This window comes from Theobroma cacao, chromosome 7, assembly GCF_000208745.1.
Source record: "Theobroma cacao cultivar B97-61/B2 chromosome 7, Criollo_cocoa_genome_V2, whole genome shotgun sequence".
NCBI lineage: Eukaryota > Viridiplantae > Streptophyta > Magnoliopsida > Malvales > Malvaceae > Theobroma > Theobroma cacao.
The window spans coordinates 11,691,059-11,710,624 of record NC_030856.1 but is presented as its reverse complement, the minus strand read 5'-3'; the positions used below and the strand labels follow the sequence as shown (position 1 = coordinate 11,710,624).

At 31.7% G+C, this 19,566-nt stretch overlaps 1 protein-coding gene across 1 annotated transcript; it reads left to right on the top strand.

Moving 5' to 3' along the window:
* Positions 2,737-3,843, top strand: LOC108660462 (UPF0481 protein At3g47200-like). Its single transcript, XM_018124362.1, has one exon. The coding sequence runs from the start codon at positions 2,737-2,739 to the stop codon at positions 3,721-3,723; it is 987 nt and encodes a 328-aa protein (XP_017979851.1). The 3' UTR covers positions 3,724-3,843.

Here is a 19,566-nt window from a genome sequence, read left to right as displayed (position 1 = left end):
GTTTGTTGAATAACATTTTTTTTTCCTCAAACCAAGTTCAATTTATTAATAATAAATAATTAAGTACAAAAAAACCTCAGAGTTCAAATTATTTGAACTATGAAAGAATAAAGTATCTGCATGAAAGCAACAAAAAAAAAAAAAGCACCGTCCAGTGGGGTCATGGGCGGACCCAGGTTGGAGGGCGTGGTGTCACATGACACCACTCAATTTTAAAATGTATTAATTTTTATTCTGTTTATCTAGAATGTAAGGTAGTTAATATACTAATAAACTTATTATTATTTTTTTTATAATTTTATAGGGAGTGGGGTTAAAACTCCAAGTAAAAATGATTTATCAAAAAAAATTTATGTATTAATATTTAAATACTATAAGGAAAAAATATTTTTCTTCTATAATTTAAGATTTTATTAAAAAAATCAAAACCTAAACTATTTTTTCTATCTTAAAATTCAAGTCCTTTCCCATCTTGGTCCTTGTATATATTTTTCACTCTCAAAACAACTCATCTGTGCTTCAGTTGTGTGTAATTTTCAACTCAAATTAAGTTTTGAAATACTTAATGTCTAAATATTTGTTTGATTAGTTTGATTATTTGGTTTCATAATTATAATCTAGTTAATAGAAAATAGTATTGCAAGTCAAATAATATCTTGAAATTATGACTCTTTTTTTTTATTTTATAGACATATTATTTGATTATTTCATTTTTGTATTTAACTTTATGCAGTTTGTGAATGCTTATAATTAATTTTGATCAATGAATGGAAAATTGTCATATTGTTAGTTACTGAACTTAATAATTTGCTATGTAAAATGATATTTTATTAATTCTAATATTTTAATTAATACAAATAAATAGTAATTTTTAACAAATTTTATAATTTTAGATAAATAAGGCATGGGAAGATGTTTTAAAAGGAAATAAATTGTTTCACAAGACTCAAACCTCGAGCAACAACAATAAAATTATACTAATGATGGTACTCAATAATATCCTTCTAAGTAAAGTTATGTTGAATTTGATTTAAGTACTCTTCCAGCAAATCTTGAATCGAGAAAAAAAATATTTTGAACATCATCTTAATGATACCAATCAAAAAAATTCCTAAATTTGCCCTTGGGCCAACAAAGTAAATGGTTACCTGGAAAAACAATACAAGGAGAAAAAGAAAGGAGCATCACTAAATTCATAAGATTAAATCATGGCATATCCAGCACACTTTTCGGTCTGCCTGTGATTTAGCTGATTCCTTAGCCAAGTGTGGAGTGGCAAGGGATTAGGATATGATGGTTGTTCTTTGTGATAACTAAGCTTGACGGGCCCAGGTACACGGTTGAAATATTATTTTGTTGTTTTCTTGAAGTGGCTGCTTTTCTTCGACTTTTTATTTTTTCTTTTTGTTGGGTTGTGTTGATGGACGATTCTCTGTGTGATTTTTTTCATTGCCTTATGAGGGCTGATTGATGGTTTCCCTTTGGTTTTGGTGGTTTTGCTAAGGTTTTGATATGTATGTGGGTTGAGTGGTTTGTTGGCGTCTTGCTGGTATATTTGTTGGGTGGATTTGTAGATTTTCAGGTGGTTTGTTTTCGTGACTTCATATGGCCTGCTTCTTGTGTTTTTCTCTTGGTGTTTTGACGTTGGAGAATGTTGATTTTCACATAAGGAATCGGTTTGTATTGCAAAGTTCTCTCAATTATATGATTTTGATGCTTTGCGTTGAGCTAATGGATGTTGTTCCTGGTGAAATGATTGATTTGGATTGTTCATTTGCTCACAATTTGGTTTTCAAGCTTTTTTTTCTTTTTGATTTGTTTCTGTCATTATGTGGTGTGAGTGGTTTTTTGTTTTTTTCATTGGTGGCTTTTGTTTTGCTTGTAAATCCTGTGTCTTTGGATTGGATTGTTTGTATTCATGGTCGAGAAAAAAATATTTGGAGGAAATTTGGTATACTACAAGAAATGTAACATTTCGTTTAAAAAGTCTATACAATATCGTAAGGTGCTATATTATTTTGATAAATAATATCAAAATTATTAAGGTTAAAGGAGTTTTTTAATATTAATGTCAAGTCAAATGTGAACATTTAATTTAAAACGGGAAAAAAAGTGTATTCGAATTTAGTTTAAATTCTAAAATAAAATTAAAATTTTAAAACATTAATACAATTTTTATTATTTTCATCATAAATGAATATACCTATGGCTGGACCGAGTCGTGTGTAGACTTAGATTTTCAATGTGCAGTTCCATAAGATTTGGCCCAAGGACTGCTCATGTATCCACTATTCGTATTAAAGTTTTAAAACATTAATACATTCTTTTTTTTGTAAAGGGATGTTGGTTTAAGATGTTTTGTACAGGGTGTGGGTCTGAGCATGATGTTCTGTAAAGAGTATACATTGACGAACAAACTTTTGTTTTTCAGAGGGTTATGGAATTGATATTTAATGAAACTTGTTATGATTTATCGAAAAAAATTAATAATATTTTTTTAAGTGATTCGTAAATTTTTCTTGATAAATTATTTATATTTGTCACAAAATACATAGTTTCTCATTGATGAGGAAGGTGTATGATCTATATCTAATTATACTATGTATATAAACGTGGCTTGAGGACCACGTTTATACTATGTATATAAAGGTGTATGATCTATATCTAATTAATAATATACTATATCTAATTATACTATGTATAGATATACTATGTATATCTAATTGTAAGTCGGGGATGTTCCTACTTGATATACGGTACGACTTGATCTTACTTCAAAATCAGCTTCCCATCTTTCTTCTTAGGACCATATATGGACTTGCCTTTTCCAGTAACCCCAAATTCCCTTCCTTTTTTGATCTTACCTACTACTTCTTCAGCCATTATTACAACCATAACATATCCATTGAAGATATACTATCCCCAAACAATCGCGAATATGTTGACTATAGATCCATGCTGGAAGGACCAAAACATTTCCTAGATTTGGTACGAACATTTCAGCTACCACCACATTTATTTCAGATGCAGAACAACAATGAAGAATCCCTTCGTTGCAAATGGATCCACAAAAGGGTAAAGTCTTTGATGGATCTGATAAGGTCTTCACTGCAACGTTATTCATCCCGAAAGCCTGGAGAAAATAAACCAGAATTAAACCTAGAGGAGGGCAATGTACAAGGTGAATATTTATACAGTGCAGTTCTGCTGCTAGAAGCAGGCCTGAAATTTAAGGTGAGCTCAAACAAATGTTTACTTGACATTGAATTTATTGAAAACAACGGAGTGCTGAAAATTCCCCCCTTTAGAGTGGACGACTCGACTGAATTGTTTTATGGAAACCTCATGGCTTGGGAGCAATGCTACTATCCACAGGACACTTACATTTGTGACTATATCTTTCTAATGGAATATCTGGTCAAATCTGCTGAAGATGTGGATTTACTTGTTCGAAGAAGAATTATCATTAACCAGCTTGGCAGTCATAAAGCAGTAGTATCTTTGTTCAACAAACTTTGCAAACATATTGAAGTGAATAAGAATCATTATTCTGAACTTTTTAAGAAGCTCAATGCATACAATGCAGCTCGTCATCATAGTTGGATAGCAATCCTGAAACTCCAATATTTCTCAAGTCTATGGCGAGATGTTGCCACAGTTGCTGCAGTTATCCTTCTTGTGCTTACTCTCATACAAACCATATGTGATGTTATCTCCCTTTAGCTGCGGACTGTAAGTGATCACTTTCTATTCTAGTTAACTTATTTTCATTGCATACCATTATAAACTACCAGGAACTTGATTTTCTCTACTTCAATTATCAAATCCTCTCTTTTTGTCTACCATGTTCAGTTCACATATTGTACTCACAATATGTCTCTGTTTGGCTTAAACTGCATATTTGACATACTGTGCTACGTGCATCAGTTGGCTAGTGCCTTCTAGGGTACCTTATTCAAAATCTTTCTTGTTTGTGCAGATTTCTTTCAAATGTTGACAGTGGAAATTAACAGAGAAATAATGAATGAAACATATCATAACTTGAAGTGTCTTCCAAAGACTAAGAATTTGAGCATGCATCTTCAATGCCATTCGCAGGGTAAACAAGGATTTCGCCAGTAAATCACATTTCATGCCTAAATGCTCATTTACTGTGAAATCCCACCTCCACCTAAAGAGTAGGAGTGTAACTTAATTTGGTGAGCTAAAGATTTAAAGTTTTGTGAACCATTTTAAACACTTTTGGCTTACAAATATTCTTTAAATGGTTTTAAATGTCTTTTGGGGAAGTTGGGATTCAAAGGGGGTCAAAAGACTTGATTTTTCACTTTGAAATAGCATTCTGGAGCCAAGATATTGAGACTTGGCTATGAAGTGTCAATACCTTATACTTGGAAAGAATAAAGTCCCGAGACTTTTCATAAGGTCTTTAGCCATACTACCCAAAAAATAAGTATCAAGACTTCCACAAGAAGTCTGGAGACTTTTGGTCAAAAAACCCAAATAGAACCATTCTATTTCAAAAGTATCGGGATCTAGGTTCAAGGAATTGATACCTTAGCGTTAGAATTCAAAAAATAAAGGGGTAAAGTTGTTTTTTCACACCTCAAACTATAAATATGGCTCAAATTTCAAGACCTGACAATCTTCTCATTTCTCCAGCTATCGAACACCTCTTTTGCACTCTTTCAAGCTTCAAATCCATTTTTATTCAAGTATGACCTGATTTTCAGCCTTTAGATTTGATTTTCAGCATTTATGGAAGTAAGGAAATGATTTTCCAACATTAAAGTTTATTGGTTTTCTTCCTAAGGTTCTGTCCATATATAAAGTTATGATTTTTGATCTCCAATGTTAGGTTTCGAGTGGTTCTAGCTTTTAAAACTCACCAAGGTAATGTTAGCATTAACTAAAATAAGTTTTAAGACTAGTTTATGGTTAGAAATATAGACTAAGTTTGGTTGAAGATTTACACTCAATGATATTGTAAGCATACAATTTATGATGTGCTAGGCACGGTAAAAAAGCTAGTATCTTTAGGGACATGAAGTACTGTTATTTAAAATTCTACCTACATAAGTATATGTATCGAAAAGATAATACAATGGTATGCAGAGTGTCGATCCCATAGAGAATTGATATAAAACTTTACTAAGTACCAAAATTAAAACAGTTTAATCTTGTCCAAATAATCAAAAATAGAAATTTAATTAAACTAGAATTTAATTAACCAAAAGTAATTAACCAATAATTAAAAGTCAAAGCAATAATATAATTAAATAAAAATCAAATTAAACTAGCCTACACTTATAATATCCCTCACACTTCATTTAAACCTTACCTTTTTTCCTTAACTTATTCCAATTGGTTGAATTGCTAATCTAGAGTCCTCAATTTTTTATAATGCTCTCTCCGAGTCTCTTATAAAATTATTTATCTTAACCAAAACACTATGTTTCTATGTGCATTGAAATAAAAAAAGACTCATTAAGTTCAGGCTTTAATAATGGCTACATAGGACATATAGTTATATTCCAATCCTATACACATATCAATGCATTCATTCAATCAAAAAAATATTATTATATGTTATTCCAATCTTAGTCTATACTAAACTCCCTTTCCAAAGTTATATTTAGGTTCCTAGATCAATTTAATTGATGTTCAGACAATTAAAAACATTAAGAACAAATTAGAATAAACAATCCAAATCCCATTGAAAATAAGTTGGAAAAAGAGTAAAAACTTAAACTACATATGAGTTCAATTGCAATTCTAGAAAAATAAATTTAGCTAGACATAATGAAAATAAAAGCTAAGGAAGAAAATAAATATTTGCAACCTTGATCTTCAATCTTCAGCCTCAACTTCTAGCTTCTTGAATCTCTATTAAGATTTCTCTGTAATGTGTGTATATATATGGCTAACTTCTATTTAAGCTAATTCTACCTAAACTAAACTTCTTTACCCTAAAAACTTTTAATATAGGCTTAGGATAAGTGTAGAGTTTAATAAGGACTTTGTCAGCCCATAACCTTCTCTTTTCCACCTTATCTCTTCAGTTTCCAGCTCGATGCCGTGGAACACCCCATCTAAGCTGCGACGCTCTCTTTGCTTCATGTCTTCTTTTTCTTGACTACTACACTCTGTCAACTTCGACTATGATTTTCTCCATCTTGGAGGTAGAACTAGAAAGTAATCTCAATGAAAGTTGTAGCTCGATCTCTTAGCTTTCCAATGGTCTCAGAATTTTATCATTTGGACATTTGGAGTGAGAGTTATGATCAAAATACCGTAATATATATGAGCAGGGTCTATGCTCCTTAAACACCTTTCTTCACTCAATTAAGCTCTATTCTTCTAGAATCCTACAAAAAAACATAAAAACAAATAAATAATAACTAAACTAAGATAAATAAACATAAAATTAGAATAACTTGATAAAAATATACTTTGAGAAATAATTAAATTATAACCTAAACTTAAGAACTTAGCTAACTTTTAAGAACAATTGAAACAAAATAATTCTATTTCATAGAATTATCAAGTACTTGTCGAAAGTCAAGGAAAGGTTCAAAATGTTCCAAAAAGGTAAGTGGATAGATTGCTTTCAAACTATTTTAGTATGTAAATCATGATTTGTTGAGTTACGTGGATGATATGATTTTCATAGCTACTTCATAAATGCAAAATGTGTTTGTGATTGATCCCATGTTTTGCACGAATTTGTGAACTTGTATTAGTTACTATATATATATATATATATATATTATAATATATAATATTGTTCAAAAAGTTGTAATGGAAAATGCATGGCTCGGCTTAAACAAACGGCTTGGGTTGGGTTGGGTTGGTNGTATGTATGTATGTATGTATGTATGTATGTATTTATAAATATTCTACTATGTATTAGTTTTCAACAAGGAAGACAAGTCCTTTCAAGTGTTTTTAAACCAAACCACCACTTTAATGAGATATGTATGAACTACATGTAAGTTAGATGAGATTAAAGTGGATAAAGGCATTCCCACCCTTGAGTTCATAATATGACTATACATAATATGAGTATGAACACATGTTATATGCTAATTTATAAATTGTATGTGATGATGTTTCCACATACCATATAAGTTAAGTATGAGTACATGATTAAGATGGTATATGCCTGATATTGTTAAATGGCTATGAAGAATTGAAAGGTGAGCATGAGTATGAGTATGAGTCATAGAAAAATGTAACTATGATGTACAAGGGTGATGGGGACTACACCATTAACATCAGTCATACATAGCATGGACTTGAGGTGACAATTCCAGTCCAAGATTCACTTAAGATGTCAAAGAGTGATGGGGACTATACCATCGTCACTAGTTAGGCCTAAGTTGTTTATTGAATTGATTGATGCATGACTTGCTTAACCTTAATGTAATATGAATTATGCTAAGATAGCTTGGAAATGAGGTTTCTTAGCCAATTATGATTTTGAGGTAAGTCTTAAGGTAGATTTTTAGCTAAAGAGGTTTAATAAGGTTGAAATGAGCTCAAAGTAGTCTAATTTTGGGTTTATATGAATGAAGTATCGAGACCTCGAAGGGAGCTTAAAATGCTTGAATACCATTCTTCCTAGAAAGTTTCAATACCCTTAGAGGAGGTATCAAGACCTCAACCAGAAGTATCGATACTTCCCCTAAAAGTATTGAGACTTCAATTCCCAAATGGTAAGTTTAGCCCTTTCTTGATGTGTTCCCAATGGTTTTACACTCATGTTTTATTCCAAAGGTTAATATGACCCAATTGGCTTTGGAAAGTATTCAAATGTTTGATTTAAAGTTATGACCAATGATTTGAAGATCTAGTACTCAACTCAAAAAGGTTTTAAAGTGTCGTCAAAGATTTGATTTACTTCCACTCTTAAAGATTTGATGAATAAGTATTTAAAGTTCATACATTCACGTTATTAAAAGATTATACTTGTGCAAAAGCTCTAACCCCTCGACTTTTCCCTTTTTTACATTCACTCACGCAGTCTTTATAACTCACACATTAGTATCCCATTCTTTTGCAGATTGATGTTTAGCTATCTAACAACCCGTGTCATGAAGATGTGATTCGTTCCTTCTTGGTAGGTGTTCTAGCAGCCGCTTGCAACCTAAAGGGTTGAGTCATGTTCCGGTGACGAGTCGATCTTTACATTATTGTTATTGTTTATAACCTTTTGAACGTGTTTTGACTGTAAAACCATTGAATGACGTTACAATTGTATGGATTTATACAAATGTGATAAATGATGGCTTAAGAGCCCATGTGAGCACTAAGAAGTGCATTTGAATGTTGGTATGATATATATGTTATACAAATGTTACTAATGGAAAAAAGTGTTTCCACACTTTATGTTGAGCAGTTGCATCACTGTGTGATGACACCTATGCATGTATAATCTATTTACATTGAATGATTGTATGATTGGATGTGGTGGATGACTAGCCTACACACGTTGATTGAGAGGCTTGCTTAGGCCTAGTGGTCCATAACCACATTGGTCCTTGCATCGGTCACGAATTGCCAAAAACAAGTTTTGACATCTTGCCTTTCTCTTTCTCTCTCTAACCTCCACCCACCATTAAAGGTGACGACGATAGTAGTTCCATGATCGGATATGGTCATGGAAAGTATTGATCAAGTGCTCTTTGGCCAGATTCGACCAAAGAGCCATCGGCTCTAGTGTCCATGGATGGATTAAGTGTGAAACGGCCAAATCCAACCTCGGAGGCATTCCTTAGCCTTATCTCATTGCTAGAGGCACAAGATCTGGCACTTTAGTGACTAGATCTAGCCATGTGGTGCGCCACATCGACGTTCCATTACACAAGCGACATCTCTGGTGGCTGGCCAACAGAGACGAAGAAAGGAAAAGGAAAACAATTTAAAATAAAAAAGTTTAAATTTTAATTATAAATTATAAAAACTTAATATTATAAATTTAAAATTATTAATATTTTAATATTTTATCATAAGAGTGTTTAAATTATAAATAAAATATTAATATTTTAAATGTTAATGTTTGAATTATTAAATTATTAATATTTTAAGTTTTTAATAAAAATATAAATTAAAAAAGGAAGAACACAAATAGACAAAATATAAACAAATTTATTAATAGTTTCATGATAAATTATTAAATTATTGAAAAGTTTTAATGAAACTAAAAATAAAAAGATTAAAAAAGAAAAAATTTACTTAAATTATAATAAAAGGTAATTTTTTCTTTTGGTATAAATTTTACTAAATTATATAAAGGGTATTTTTTGTTTACNCTTTTGGTATAAATTTTTACTAAATTATATAAAGAGTATTTTTTTGATGAAAATAAATCTTATTATAACAAAGGGTAGTTTTATCATTTTATTATTTATTCTATAGTTTTTCCAAAGTTATTCTTATCAACCAGGCATTGAAATAAATCATAATAGCAATTCCTATTCGATTTCATTTTATGAGCCAAACTATATAATAATTATTTTATTCTATTCCTACCCTATTTTATTTCTATGGAATAACTATTCTATTTTATTTCATTCTATTCTGTAAATCAAATGTGCGAAGAAATAGCATAGCAAATGACTTTAGAAGACCTCATGGAGGGCTTAAACGTGGTGTGGTGATTCTGAATATATTTGGAATATGACTATCATGAGATTCAATTTTCCTTACCATTCATGTGAATTTTGGTGGTCAAGGGGACTAGACATCCCTAAATCTAGTTCCCTTAGTTAACAAAGGTTATTTTATTTTAATTGTAAATTCCATAAACTTAAGCTACAATCTTTTGACCCAGCTTTTTGAACTTTTATCAATAAAAGTTCTATAGTTTTAAGAAAGAAGAATAAGAAGAAGAAGAAGTAGGTGGCATGGGCGGACCCACCTTTAGGAGAGTGGTGTTTCATGACACCCCTCATTTATCAAAAACTTTTACCTTTTATATAATTTTTATTGAGTTTCATTAAGTTTTATGTAATTAATAATATTAATGAATCAATTAATTTTTTTGCAATTTTTGTAAGGAATGAGGTAAAAAATTCCAAGTTAAAGTAAATTTATTAAAAAGTAATTTATATATTAAAATTTAAATATTACATGGAAAGACAAAAAAATTTATTTTTATAATTTAAAATTTTATTAGAAAAGTCAAAATCTAACCTACTCTCATTTTCTATCTTATTCTTGAGATCCACAATGATGTTTCCTCTTCCTGGTGTTTTTCACTTTCCTTATCCAACAATTCAAATCCTATATTGAATGAGTGACGAGTGGATGAATCATTCTTTGGTGACATATATTAAAAAAAAAAGATGTATTTGATAGTATTTTTACTGATGTTATCATGCACTGTTTTCAAAATATGTAAAATTGTTGTAGACAATTATAGTTATTTTAAATACTTTTACTTCTATTAAATGAATGTACTCAATTTACATTTTCTGTAATTTAATATTAAAACTTCTATTTTATGGATTTTAATATATTTATATTTTTAATTATTATTATTATTTTAGTTATGACACCACTCAGAAAAATTATTTAGATCCGCCCCTGAGTGGGGTACTTATATCCACTAGGATAAACAAAAGCGTTTGGGCAACAGGAAGCCACTTCTAACAAAATAACATCAGTAGTAATCAAAATGAAAATATACAAGCACGTCATGCATCCTTCTCAAAGTCTATGGGAGCATTAGGTAAAAGAATGCACAATAAAGGAAAAGAAAGAGTGTACAAAGAAAGCTCCACCCTACATAGCTTCTCATCTCCATAAACAATGGCGTACCATGTGACTTCTTTGGCTCAATGCTTAAATTTGGGCTAAATGTTTGGACATTTTTTCAATTAAGGGCCAAATGTTTCAATTGTACCAATTAAGGGTCAAACGTTTTTTATTCCTTACAATTATGGGCTAAGTTAACAAGTGAATGGAGCATGTATCACACACATGATAAAAGATTGCGTGAGCTGATGACATGACATCTGAAATGTTATTGTTAAATGCCAAGTAGGGAATTTTGGTTTAGGATTTTGTGGAAAAAAATGTTCTTAACGCCATGTTGAAAAATGTAGTGTTACACGACATGTTCTAAAATTTAGTTGTATTGGAAATAATTGTTACACATTATGCTGAAAATGTAGTTGTCACATGTCATGTTAAAAATTTAGTTGTTATACACCATGTAGAAAAATGTTGTTGTTACACGTCATATTGAAGATCTAGTTGTTACATGCCATGTTGGAAAATATAATTGTTACACACCATGTTGAAGATTTAGTTGTTACATATCATGTTAAAATTTTAGTTATTACACATCATGTTCAAAAATGTAGTTGTTACACACTATGTTGAATATTTAGTTGTTACACGTTATGGTGAAAATTTAGTTGTTACACATCATGATGAAAAATGTAGTTGTTATACGCCATATTGAAAATTTAGTTGATGCACGTCGTATTGAAAAATGTAGCCATTACACGTCATATTGAAGTTTAGTTGTTGCATGCCATGTTGAAAAATTTAGTTGTTACACTTAATAATGAAAAGGTTGTTACACGCCATAATTTGAACCGTTTTGACTTGACAAAAAAGACTTTTTGACAAAACTACTCTTTCGTATCTTACCTTTCCAAGTCAACGTCCACATCATGCACGTGTCCTACACGCACCAGACACCTCTCACCTTAGCCTTTAATTGTAAAGAATTGAAAACGTTTGATCCTTGATTGTTACAATTGAAATGTTTGGCCCTAAATTGACAAAAACCCAAAGGTTTTATTCCCAAATTGATCATTTAGTCAACTTCTTCACCAGTAAGTCATCTCTACAAAGAAATAAACTTCTCTCTAAATTTGTTTGTAGGAATTGTCTCTAATCACTCTTGTAAATTTGTTTTATGACCTTTTATAATTATGTTATACTCTTTCCCTACTAATATTATTTTTTTCTATTTTGATGATTTAATTTAAAAAATATTTTAATCATCAATATTTATAATTTGTTATGGAACGTGGACATATCACACCATAGTAGACCACTTCAAAACAAAGTAAATTTGATAAATGATAAATGTATTATCCACATTCTAAATATTTCCAGATTCATATACATGTAGAAATTATCTAAGTGGTAATGTGGGATTAATCAAGAAGATAATATGATTTAGGGATGTATCTTAGTAGAAGATTGTGATTGCCATTAATCTGCAAAAAGCTTCAACTATAAATTGGGGGCCAACCTGCCCTCATTTGTATCATAGTTATTATTCATTCCAAGCATTGCTTTAGTAATACATAAAGAGCATTCTCTCAATATCTCTTTTTTCTTCTTGTTTCTATTATTTCTTTGACCCCATGTTATCAACACGATCACTATAGGAGGAGGTAATTTTCTTGTTTTTTCATCAACCAATTAGATTTTGATTTTGTATACTGTCCAGTTGGCTTAAAGCCGACAACGGACCTAGAGCATCCCTTTAGCCCTTGAAACAACGGTGGGCCTCTGAGAAGCCCCGTAGTTGTCATAATTAATTTATAGGTCTATTTTTTGTTGTAGAATTATGAAAAATATCGAAAAACCCAAGTTCCCCATCTTGAAAATGAGTGAAAGCACTTATCTGTTCTGGTGCCTTAATGTGGAGATACATATCCAGGGGCAAGGTCTTGCTAATGCAATTATTATAAATGGGAAAGCAAATGACAAAGATAGGTGAATGCATGGATCTTTATTTGTTGTCATTTGCATGAGAGTCTAAAGACTCAATATTTATCTATTCGAAACCTTGAGATCTTGTGGATGAGGTTGAGAGAGAGGTATGATCATACCAAGATAGTTATCCTTCCTCGACCACAGTATGACCGGTAGCATCTTAGGCTGCAAGACTTCAAATAAGTGTCCAACTACAACTTAGCTTTATTTGATATTGTTTTTGGACTAGAGTTATACGATGTTAAGCTCACTAAATTAAAGCTATTAGAGAACTTTTTCCACTTTCCATGTTTCAAATATTGTAATGTAGCAGCAATACCGATAGCGTCAATTTAAGACAGACTCAAAGTTGATTTTTGTCTTCCTAACTGCAAGGCAGACTAATAAATTGTTGCTTAAAAACCATGATCTCAGACTTGCTAGCTCGAAAGCATTGCTTAAAGCAAATGCTAGCTCTAGTAAGAGTATAGGTCGATTTAAGGGCCATGAATGCAAGCAAGGGCAAAACCCATGTAGGGGTGGAAAAAAGATTTAACTGCCATAGGCAATCCAAACTTAACTCGAATTATGGCAAGGATAAGAAGCCCACGCACAAGCATCATGAAAGTATTTGCCATTGCTGTGGCATGGTTGGACACTAATCGCATACTTATCATATGCCAAAACACTTTGCTAATATATACCAAGCATCCCTAAAGGATAACGGCAAGCATGTTGAGACTCACGCCATTGAGAATTCTACTACTATGACCAACGTTGAAGCTAGCAATCCTCTGTTAAGATGACTCCCTCTACTCTTCTAGAAGTAAGAACATCCTTGGAAGTCTATGATTTCTTCGAGGACCTTGATAGCGAGGATAAGGCATCCAAATGGTGGAGGACAACCTAAGCTTAGGATTTGAAGATTTTAATTTTTTTCTCTTTTTTTTCTCTCTGAATGTATTATCTTTGATTGATTGTTCCCAAGGAAGAACAATATGGTCATTTAGCAAAATTATTATGAAATTGATTCCATATTTGTTATTTGAAATTTTCAATCCCATGACTAATTTGTAAATTTTTATGATACTTGACACTTGAAGTTGTCAATACAAGTGCAAATGGGAACCACTGAGAAAAAGGAGGATGTTTGTTTGATTGATAATGCAACAACACATACCATACTTTGTGGCAAGCACTTTTTCTCGAGTGTGACATTGCGTTAAGGCAAATGTCCATACAATATTAGGTCCTGCTAAGATAATTGATGGCTCCAAGAATACCACAATTGTTATGCCAAATAGCACCACCTTGCATATCGAGGATGCATTGCTAAGCAGTAGATTGAAAAGGAAGCTACTGAGCTTAAAAAATGTACGCCATTATGGGTATCATCTTAAGACAATTTATACGCAAAATAAGGAATGTATCTGCATCACCTCTTATAAGATGGCACTACTAAAAATTAGGTTTTATCGACAAAAAAATACGTCTGTGAAGGTGTGCATATCATCAATGAAAAAATTCATTGATAATCAGTTGAAAATACCCTTGTTGGTAATAAGTTTTTGTTGATATTCTAAAATTCCATCGGTAATATCACCAACTAAAATTTTTGTCGGTGAAAAATCTGATCCATCGGTCGAAAAATTCATCGATGATATCAAAAATCCATTAGTAATTTTCATCAATAAAGTCACTAATTGAAAATTTTACTGTCGGTAATATATCGACGGATCTCGTGGTCGGCAAAGTTGTTAGTAATTTACTGATAGATTACCTACGAAATTCCTAACAGAATTAGCACTAAAATTTTTTACATGTTTCATCAGTAATGTGTATTATTTCATCGATAAAAAAAAGATAAATCGATATTAAATGAATTTCGTCGATAATTTCATTGGTAATAATTAAATTTTTATAATTTTTTATTTTGTGTTTCCTATATTGAATAATAATAATATTAATATATTAAAAGTAATAATTTTGTTTGAAAAATTACTCCAAATGTATTATATAATGGACAAAACAAGCCAAATATTTAGAAAATTAAAAAAGAAATGTTATCTCAAGTCAATGAAAAATGTTAATATAAGCAATCTATAGCACAACCAAAAGGAATTACGATTTTCCATCGGCCAAATAATTAGGAAAGGGTGATTGTTGTTGTGATTGAGGATTGTCCATCAGCCAAATGTTAACATACCAACGGATTTTTACCGATAGAATGTAATTCGTTGGTAAAACCTTGTTTTCCTGTAGTGTTGGCCGAAAACCATCCATGAGAAGCTAAAAGCTTCAACTATAGGATTGTATTGTGTCGCTATTCGTGCTGTTGAATCCTACGCTACCATGTCTAAGAGACTAGTAAATCCCGTTGAGTTTGAACTTTGGCATGATCGCCTAGGTTACTCGAGAGCTATGATGATGCGTAGGATAATCCAAAATATTAGATGACACCTTTTAAATGATAAAAAGGTTTTATTGTCCAAGGATTATACCTATGAAAGTTGTTCATAAGGAAAGCTCATTACTAAACCTTCTATGAAAAAGGTTGATCTTGAATCCCTTTCACTCTTGCAAAGAACCACTTCGAGATTATCACTCTATATGAAGCTGTAAAAGAGTATTTTTGGTTGAGATATGTTATAATGTATATTCATAATTCTTGTTGTTTAACACTGGTTACAAATTCTTCCACCATAATTTATGAAGATAATGCTGCTTGTGTTGTACAAGTTAGGGAGGATATATTAAAAGTGATAGGACCAATAATATCTCGTCAAAATTTTTCTATACTCACAAACTTTAGGAAAGTCGATAAGTTGACGTTAAACAAATTCGCTCCACCAATAATCTTGTAGATCTTTTTACCAAGTCATTGCCAATGTCAACATTTGAGAAATTAGTATATTTCATTGGAAATGGTGAAAGATTGATTTGCCCCTAGAGTAGCAAAGTATCAATTTCCCCAGAAGTGGCAAGCCCCAAAAGCAGTAGACCCCAAAAGTGGAAATATGGCTTAATTGAAGGGGAGCAATTATGGACTTAATGCATTGTATTCTTTTTCCCTTTTGTGTGATTTTTGTCCCACTGGGTTTTTCTGACTTAAGGTTTTTAACAAAGCAGTAATAGCACATCCAATTAGGCCACCATAGTGGTGTTGCATCCAAGGGGGAGTGTTATGGAATATAGACATATCACACCACATTAAACCAATTCAAATTAGAGTAAATTTAATAAATGATAAATGTATTAACCACATTCTAAATATTTCAAGATTCATCTACATGTGAAAATTATCTAGGTGATAATGTGAGATTTATCAAGAAAATAATATTATTTAGAGATGTATCTTAGTAAGAGATTGCGATAGCCATTGATTTGTAAAGAGCTTCAACTATAACTAGGGGGTCAACTCACCCTTATTTGTATCACAGTTTTTTTTTATTCGAAGCATTGCCTCAATAATACAAAAAGAGCATTCTCTCAATATCTCTTTTTTCTCTTCTTGTTTCTATTATTTCTTTTACAACAAAATTTTATTTTTTAAAAAATAATTATTAAAAAACAATGAATCTCTTCATAGTTATTTCTTGTGAATTGTCCTTGCCAAGTGGACATGTCCATATGACAATAAAAATTTAAAAAGAAATAAAATTTTAATGTAGCTACTTCATTTATAGCCCAACCAAAACCCCGTTGAACTCCAACCATTCCTTCCATCAACTAAGGAGAGCAGCGAGGGAAGAACTCTTTCACTCAACGACTATATAGTAATACCCACCAAAAAAAAATTTTCTTCTTAATTCTTCGCTTCCATAGTGAAACGATGGAGCTGATGGAGGACAATGGAAACAAGGCCGACATAATTTCTCTTCGGACTCCTTTTTTATCCAATGCAGCAGAAGACGAGGATAAAATTTCTTGTCCAAATTCTTCCTCATTCAATCATCCAGCGGAAGTGGAGGGAGGAGATGCTGTAAAGTAATTCAATCTTCCCTGTCTCCTTTATCATCTCTAGTGGAAGACCAGGGCCAGGTACATAATTAAGCTCGAAAATCTTTCTTTTATAACTTCTTTCTCACCGCCTCCATAAACGGAAGGAGTGCTCGCTGCAGTTTTTACCTTTTATCCTATCATATCATGATTTATGCGATTGCTTTCTTTTCTTTGTTTTCATTTTTCACATTCTTTATACTTTTTAACGCTTTTCTGATGCGTTTGGTTAATTTGTTGGAGTTAAAGCTGATTGTCTTATTTTCTACGAATATTGCACTCAGGCGCTTGGTTCTTATCTTGGATATCATCAAATACAAAAGCTAATATTTTTATTGGACCTCTTATCGGCCTGATTGAAGTTCTAATTGCTTCGTTGGAGAGTCCTATACAGGCAACGGAGGACTCCATAGAATTTTTCAGCACGTCGATTTCGCTCCGTCTTAGCCATTCGAAGTCAAATTCAAGTAAGGAGAGAGTAATCTCACAACGATTGGCTATAGTGGCATTCCTATTCCCTGGGTTTTGGGTAGTGACGGGGGTATTACTCCATGGGAAGGCTTGTCTTACAGTGCTAAGAGCTTCTTTGTAGGACCTAATAGTGTTAGCTGTCCTCGGTTTGGGTGAGGTTATTCGAGAAACTCCTTGTTCACCGTTGATTTTCCTTTTTCTAGCTTTCCATCCAGAAGCAGCTTTCTTAATAACAATTTGGTGACCATAAATGATCTTCTTGTTTCCAAACCTTACTGCACGTCTCAATTCCTTTTCCTGATGATACTTTACAAAAGTATAGGTGCTTCTTCTCCTGCATGTTTCTCTACCATTGCTAGCAATAAAAATGTCCATGACCACTCCAAACTCGCTGAAGGCGTCTCTAAGGTTCTTCCATGAAGTGGTGAGATGGACATTGTCAACGCAAATTGTGAAGAGATGATCTCGCCAGTCTCCTCTGCGCATGTTGTCTTTCTCCAAAGATAACAACATATATATATATATAGTTCAAGAGTAAAATTAAAATTATTACATTTACAGCATGTTTGGTTCACCGGAAAAAATTTAATGGTAATAGAATTATCATTTCAAGGGAATAGAATAGGAGAAGAATAATTATTATGTAGATTGGTTCATGTGAATGAAATAAGATGGAAACTTTTATTATTACTTATTCCATTGTTTGGTTGGTAGGAATAAATTTAAGAATAGTTAAAGAATAATGGATAAATGACAAAAATGCCCTTTATTAAAAATTTAAAAAAATTTTAATTAAAAAAAATATATTATGATGAGAAAAAAATACTTTTTATTATAAATAAGTAAAATTTTTTATCATAATACAAAAATAATTTCATAATATTTTTTAATAATATATGCTCTTTAATTTTGTTTTGTTTAATAACAAGGGAGAAAAAAATAATAATTCTGTAAAGCCCGACCTTATAAAATACTAATCATGACATACATGTGATGATAGCATGATTGCATGTTAGGAGAGTCCTGAAAAATTTACAAAAGTCGGTATTGTACCTAGAGGTACAACAAAGTTGAATTAATCCTCGAACTAAATCAAATAGGAAGTTTAAGGTGAGATTAAGAGCGTCAAGTCCAAGGATGACTCAAAATGGTAATTCGGAGTTTGAGGATCAATTTGGAGTCAAATCGGAATTTTCACTATTTAGGGGCAAAATGGTCATTTGCCACTTGGGGACAAAATGGTAATTTTTAGAAAAGATTTATTTGGCCCCATTTGACTTATTGGAGTATGATTTGAGATTTAGAAGTGGAAAATTTTAATTTCGGTATAATTTGGAGAATAGGGGTAAAATGGTAATTTTGCCACCCTAGGGGCAAAATTGTAATTTTCCACCACCAGGACATTTTTCCAGCACATGGTCTTCCTTTATCCTCATTTTTGACCTTTGACTAATCATGTGGTGGAGATAAAATGTTTAAATTTTTAAAATTTTAAAAATAGACCAATAAGAAAATGCCATGTGTCAAGCTTAGGATAATTTATTATTTAACTTAAAAATCAGCATAAATCAGCCCATTACTCTCCAAATATTTGGCCAAGCAAGGAAGAGAGGGAAAGAAAGGAAGAACAAACCCTAGGTGAGGAATTTCAAGAGAAAAAGTGTGAAAAATCAAGGAAAACAAGTGAAAAAGGTAGGAATTTTCAACTCAAACTTGAAATCTATTTTCCTTAAGCATTTCTCCTTATTTTCCATGCTTAAATTACATGTTTTCATGATGAATTGATGGCTGATCAAAACGGGTATGGAGAGAGAAAGTTGTTGGATTGATTTGATTTTAAGTTATGTTAGTGTTTTTAGCTAGTTTAGCATATTTAGAAACAAAACAACAAGAAAAGAATTTATTTTCTCCCTCAACCATTAATGGCCGAATTTACCATGTAGTAAGTGAGGATGAATTTGATTTTTATTCTAGGAGAATTAGTCAGAAAATGATGAATTATGGTGTGGAAAAGTAGTAGGAAAAATCGTGGTGTTAATGCACCATTATTGGCTAAAAATTTTAAGAAGAAAAGTGAAGATAGTTTTGCCAAATTTTAGGTTATTTGATTTGAGGTTGGTGAATTAAGATATTGGAAAAGAATTGGAACAATTTGGAGTAATTTGGGATTAAATTGGACGTGTTAGTAATTTAATCGGGTGATAAGACGAATTAGGCCAATATCGGGTTTAGATAGTTACTAGTGCATTTTTGCATTCCATATTATGCATTAGTAGTCTAAATTAGTTTAATTTCAATTTAGTACTAATTTGGTGAATTTCTCGATTTTGTACTGTGTCAAAGTGGTGAGTCCTCCGATAAAGGTAAGGA

Bases quoted from the DNA above. Each gene is read 5' to 3' on its own strand.
- LOC108660462 (XM_018124362.1), top strand. From the start codon at position 2,737: ATGTTCCTACTTGATATACGGTACGACTTGATCTTACTTCAAAATCAG.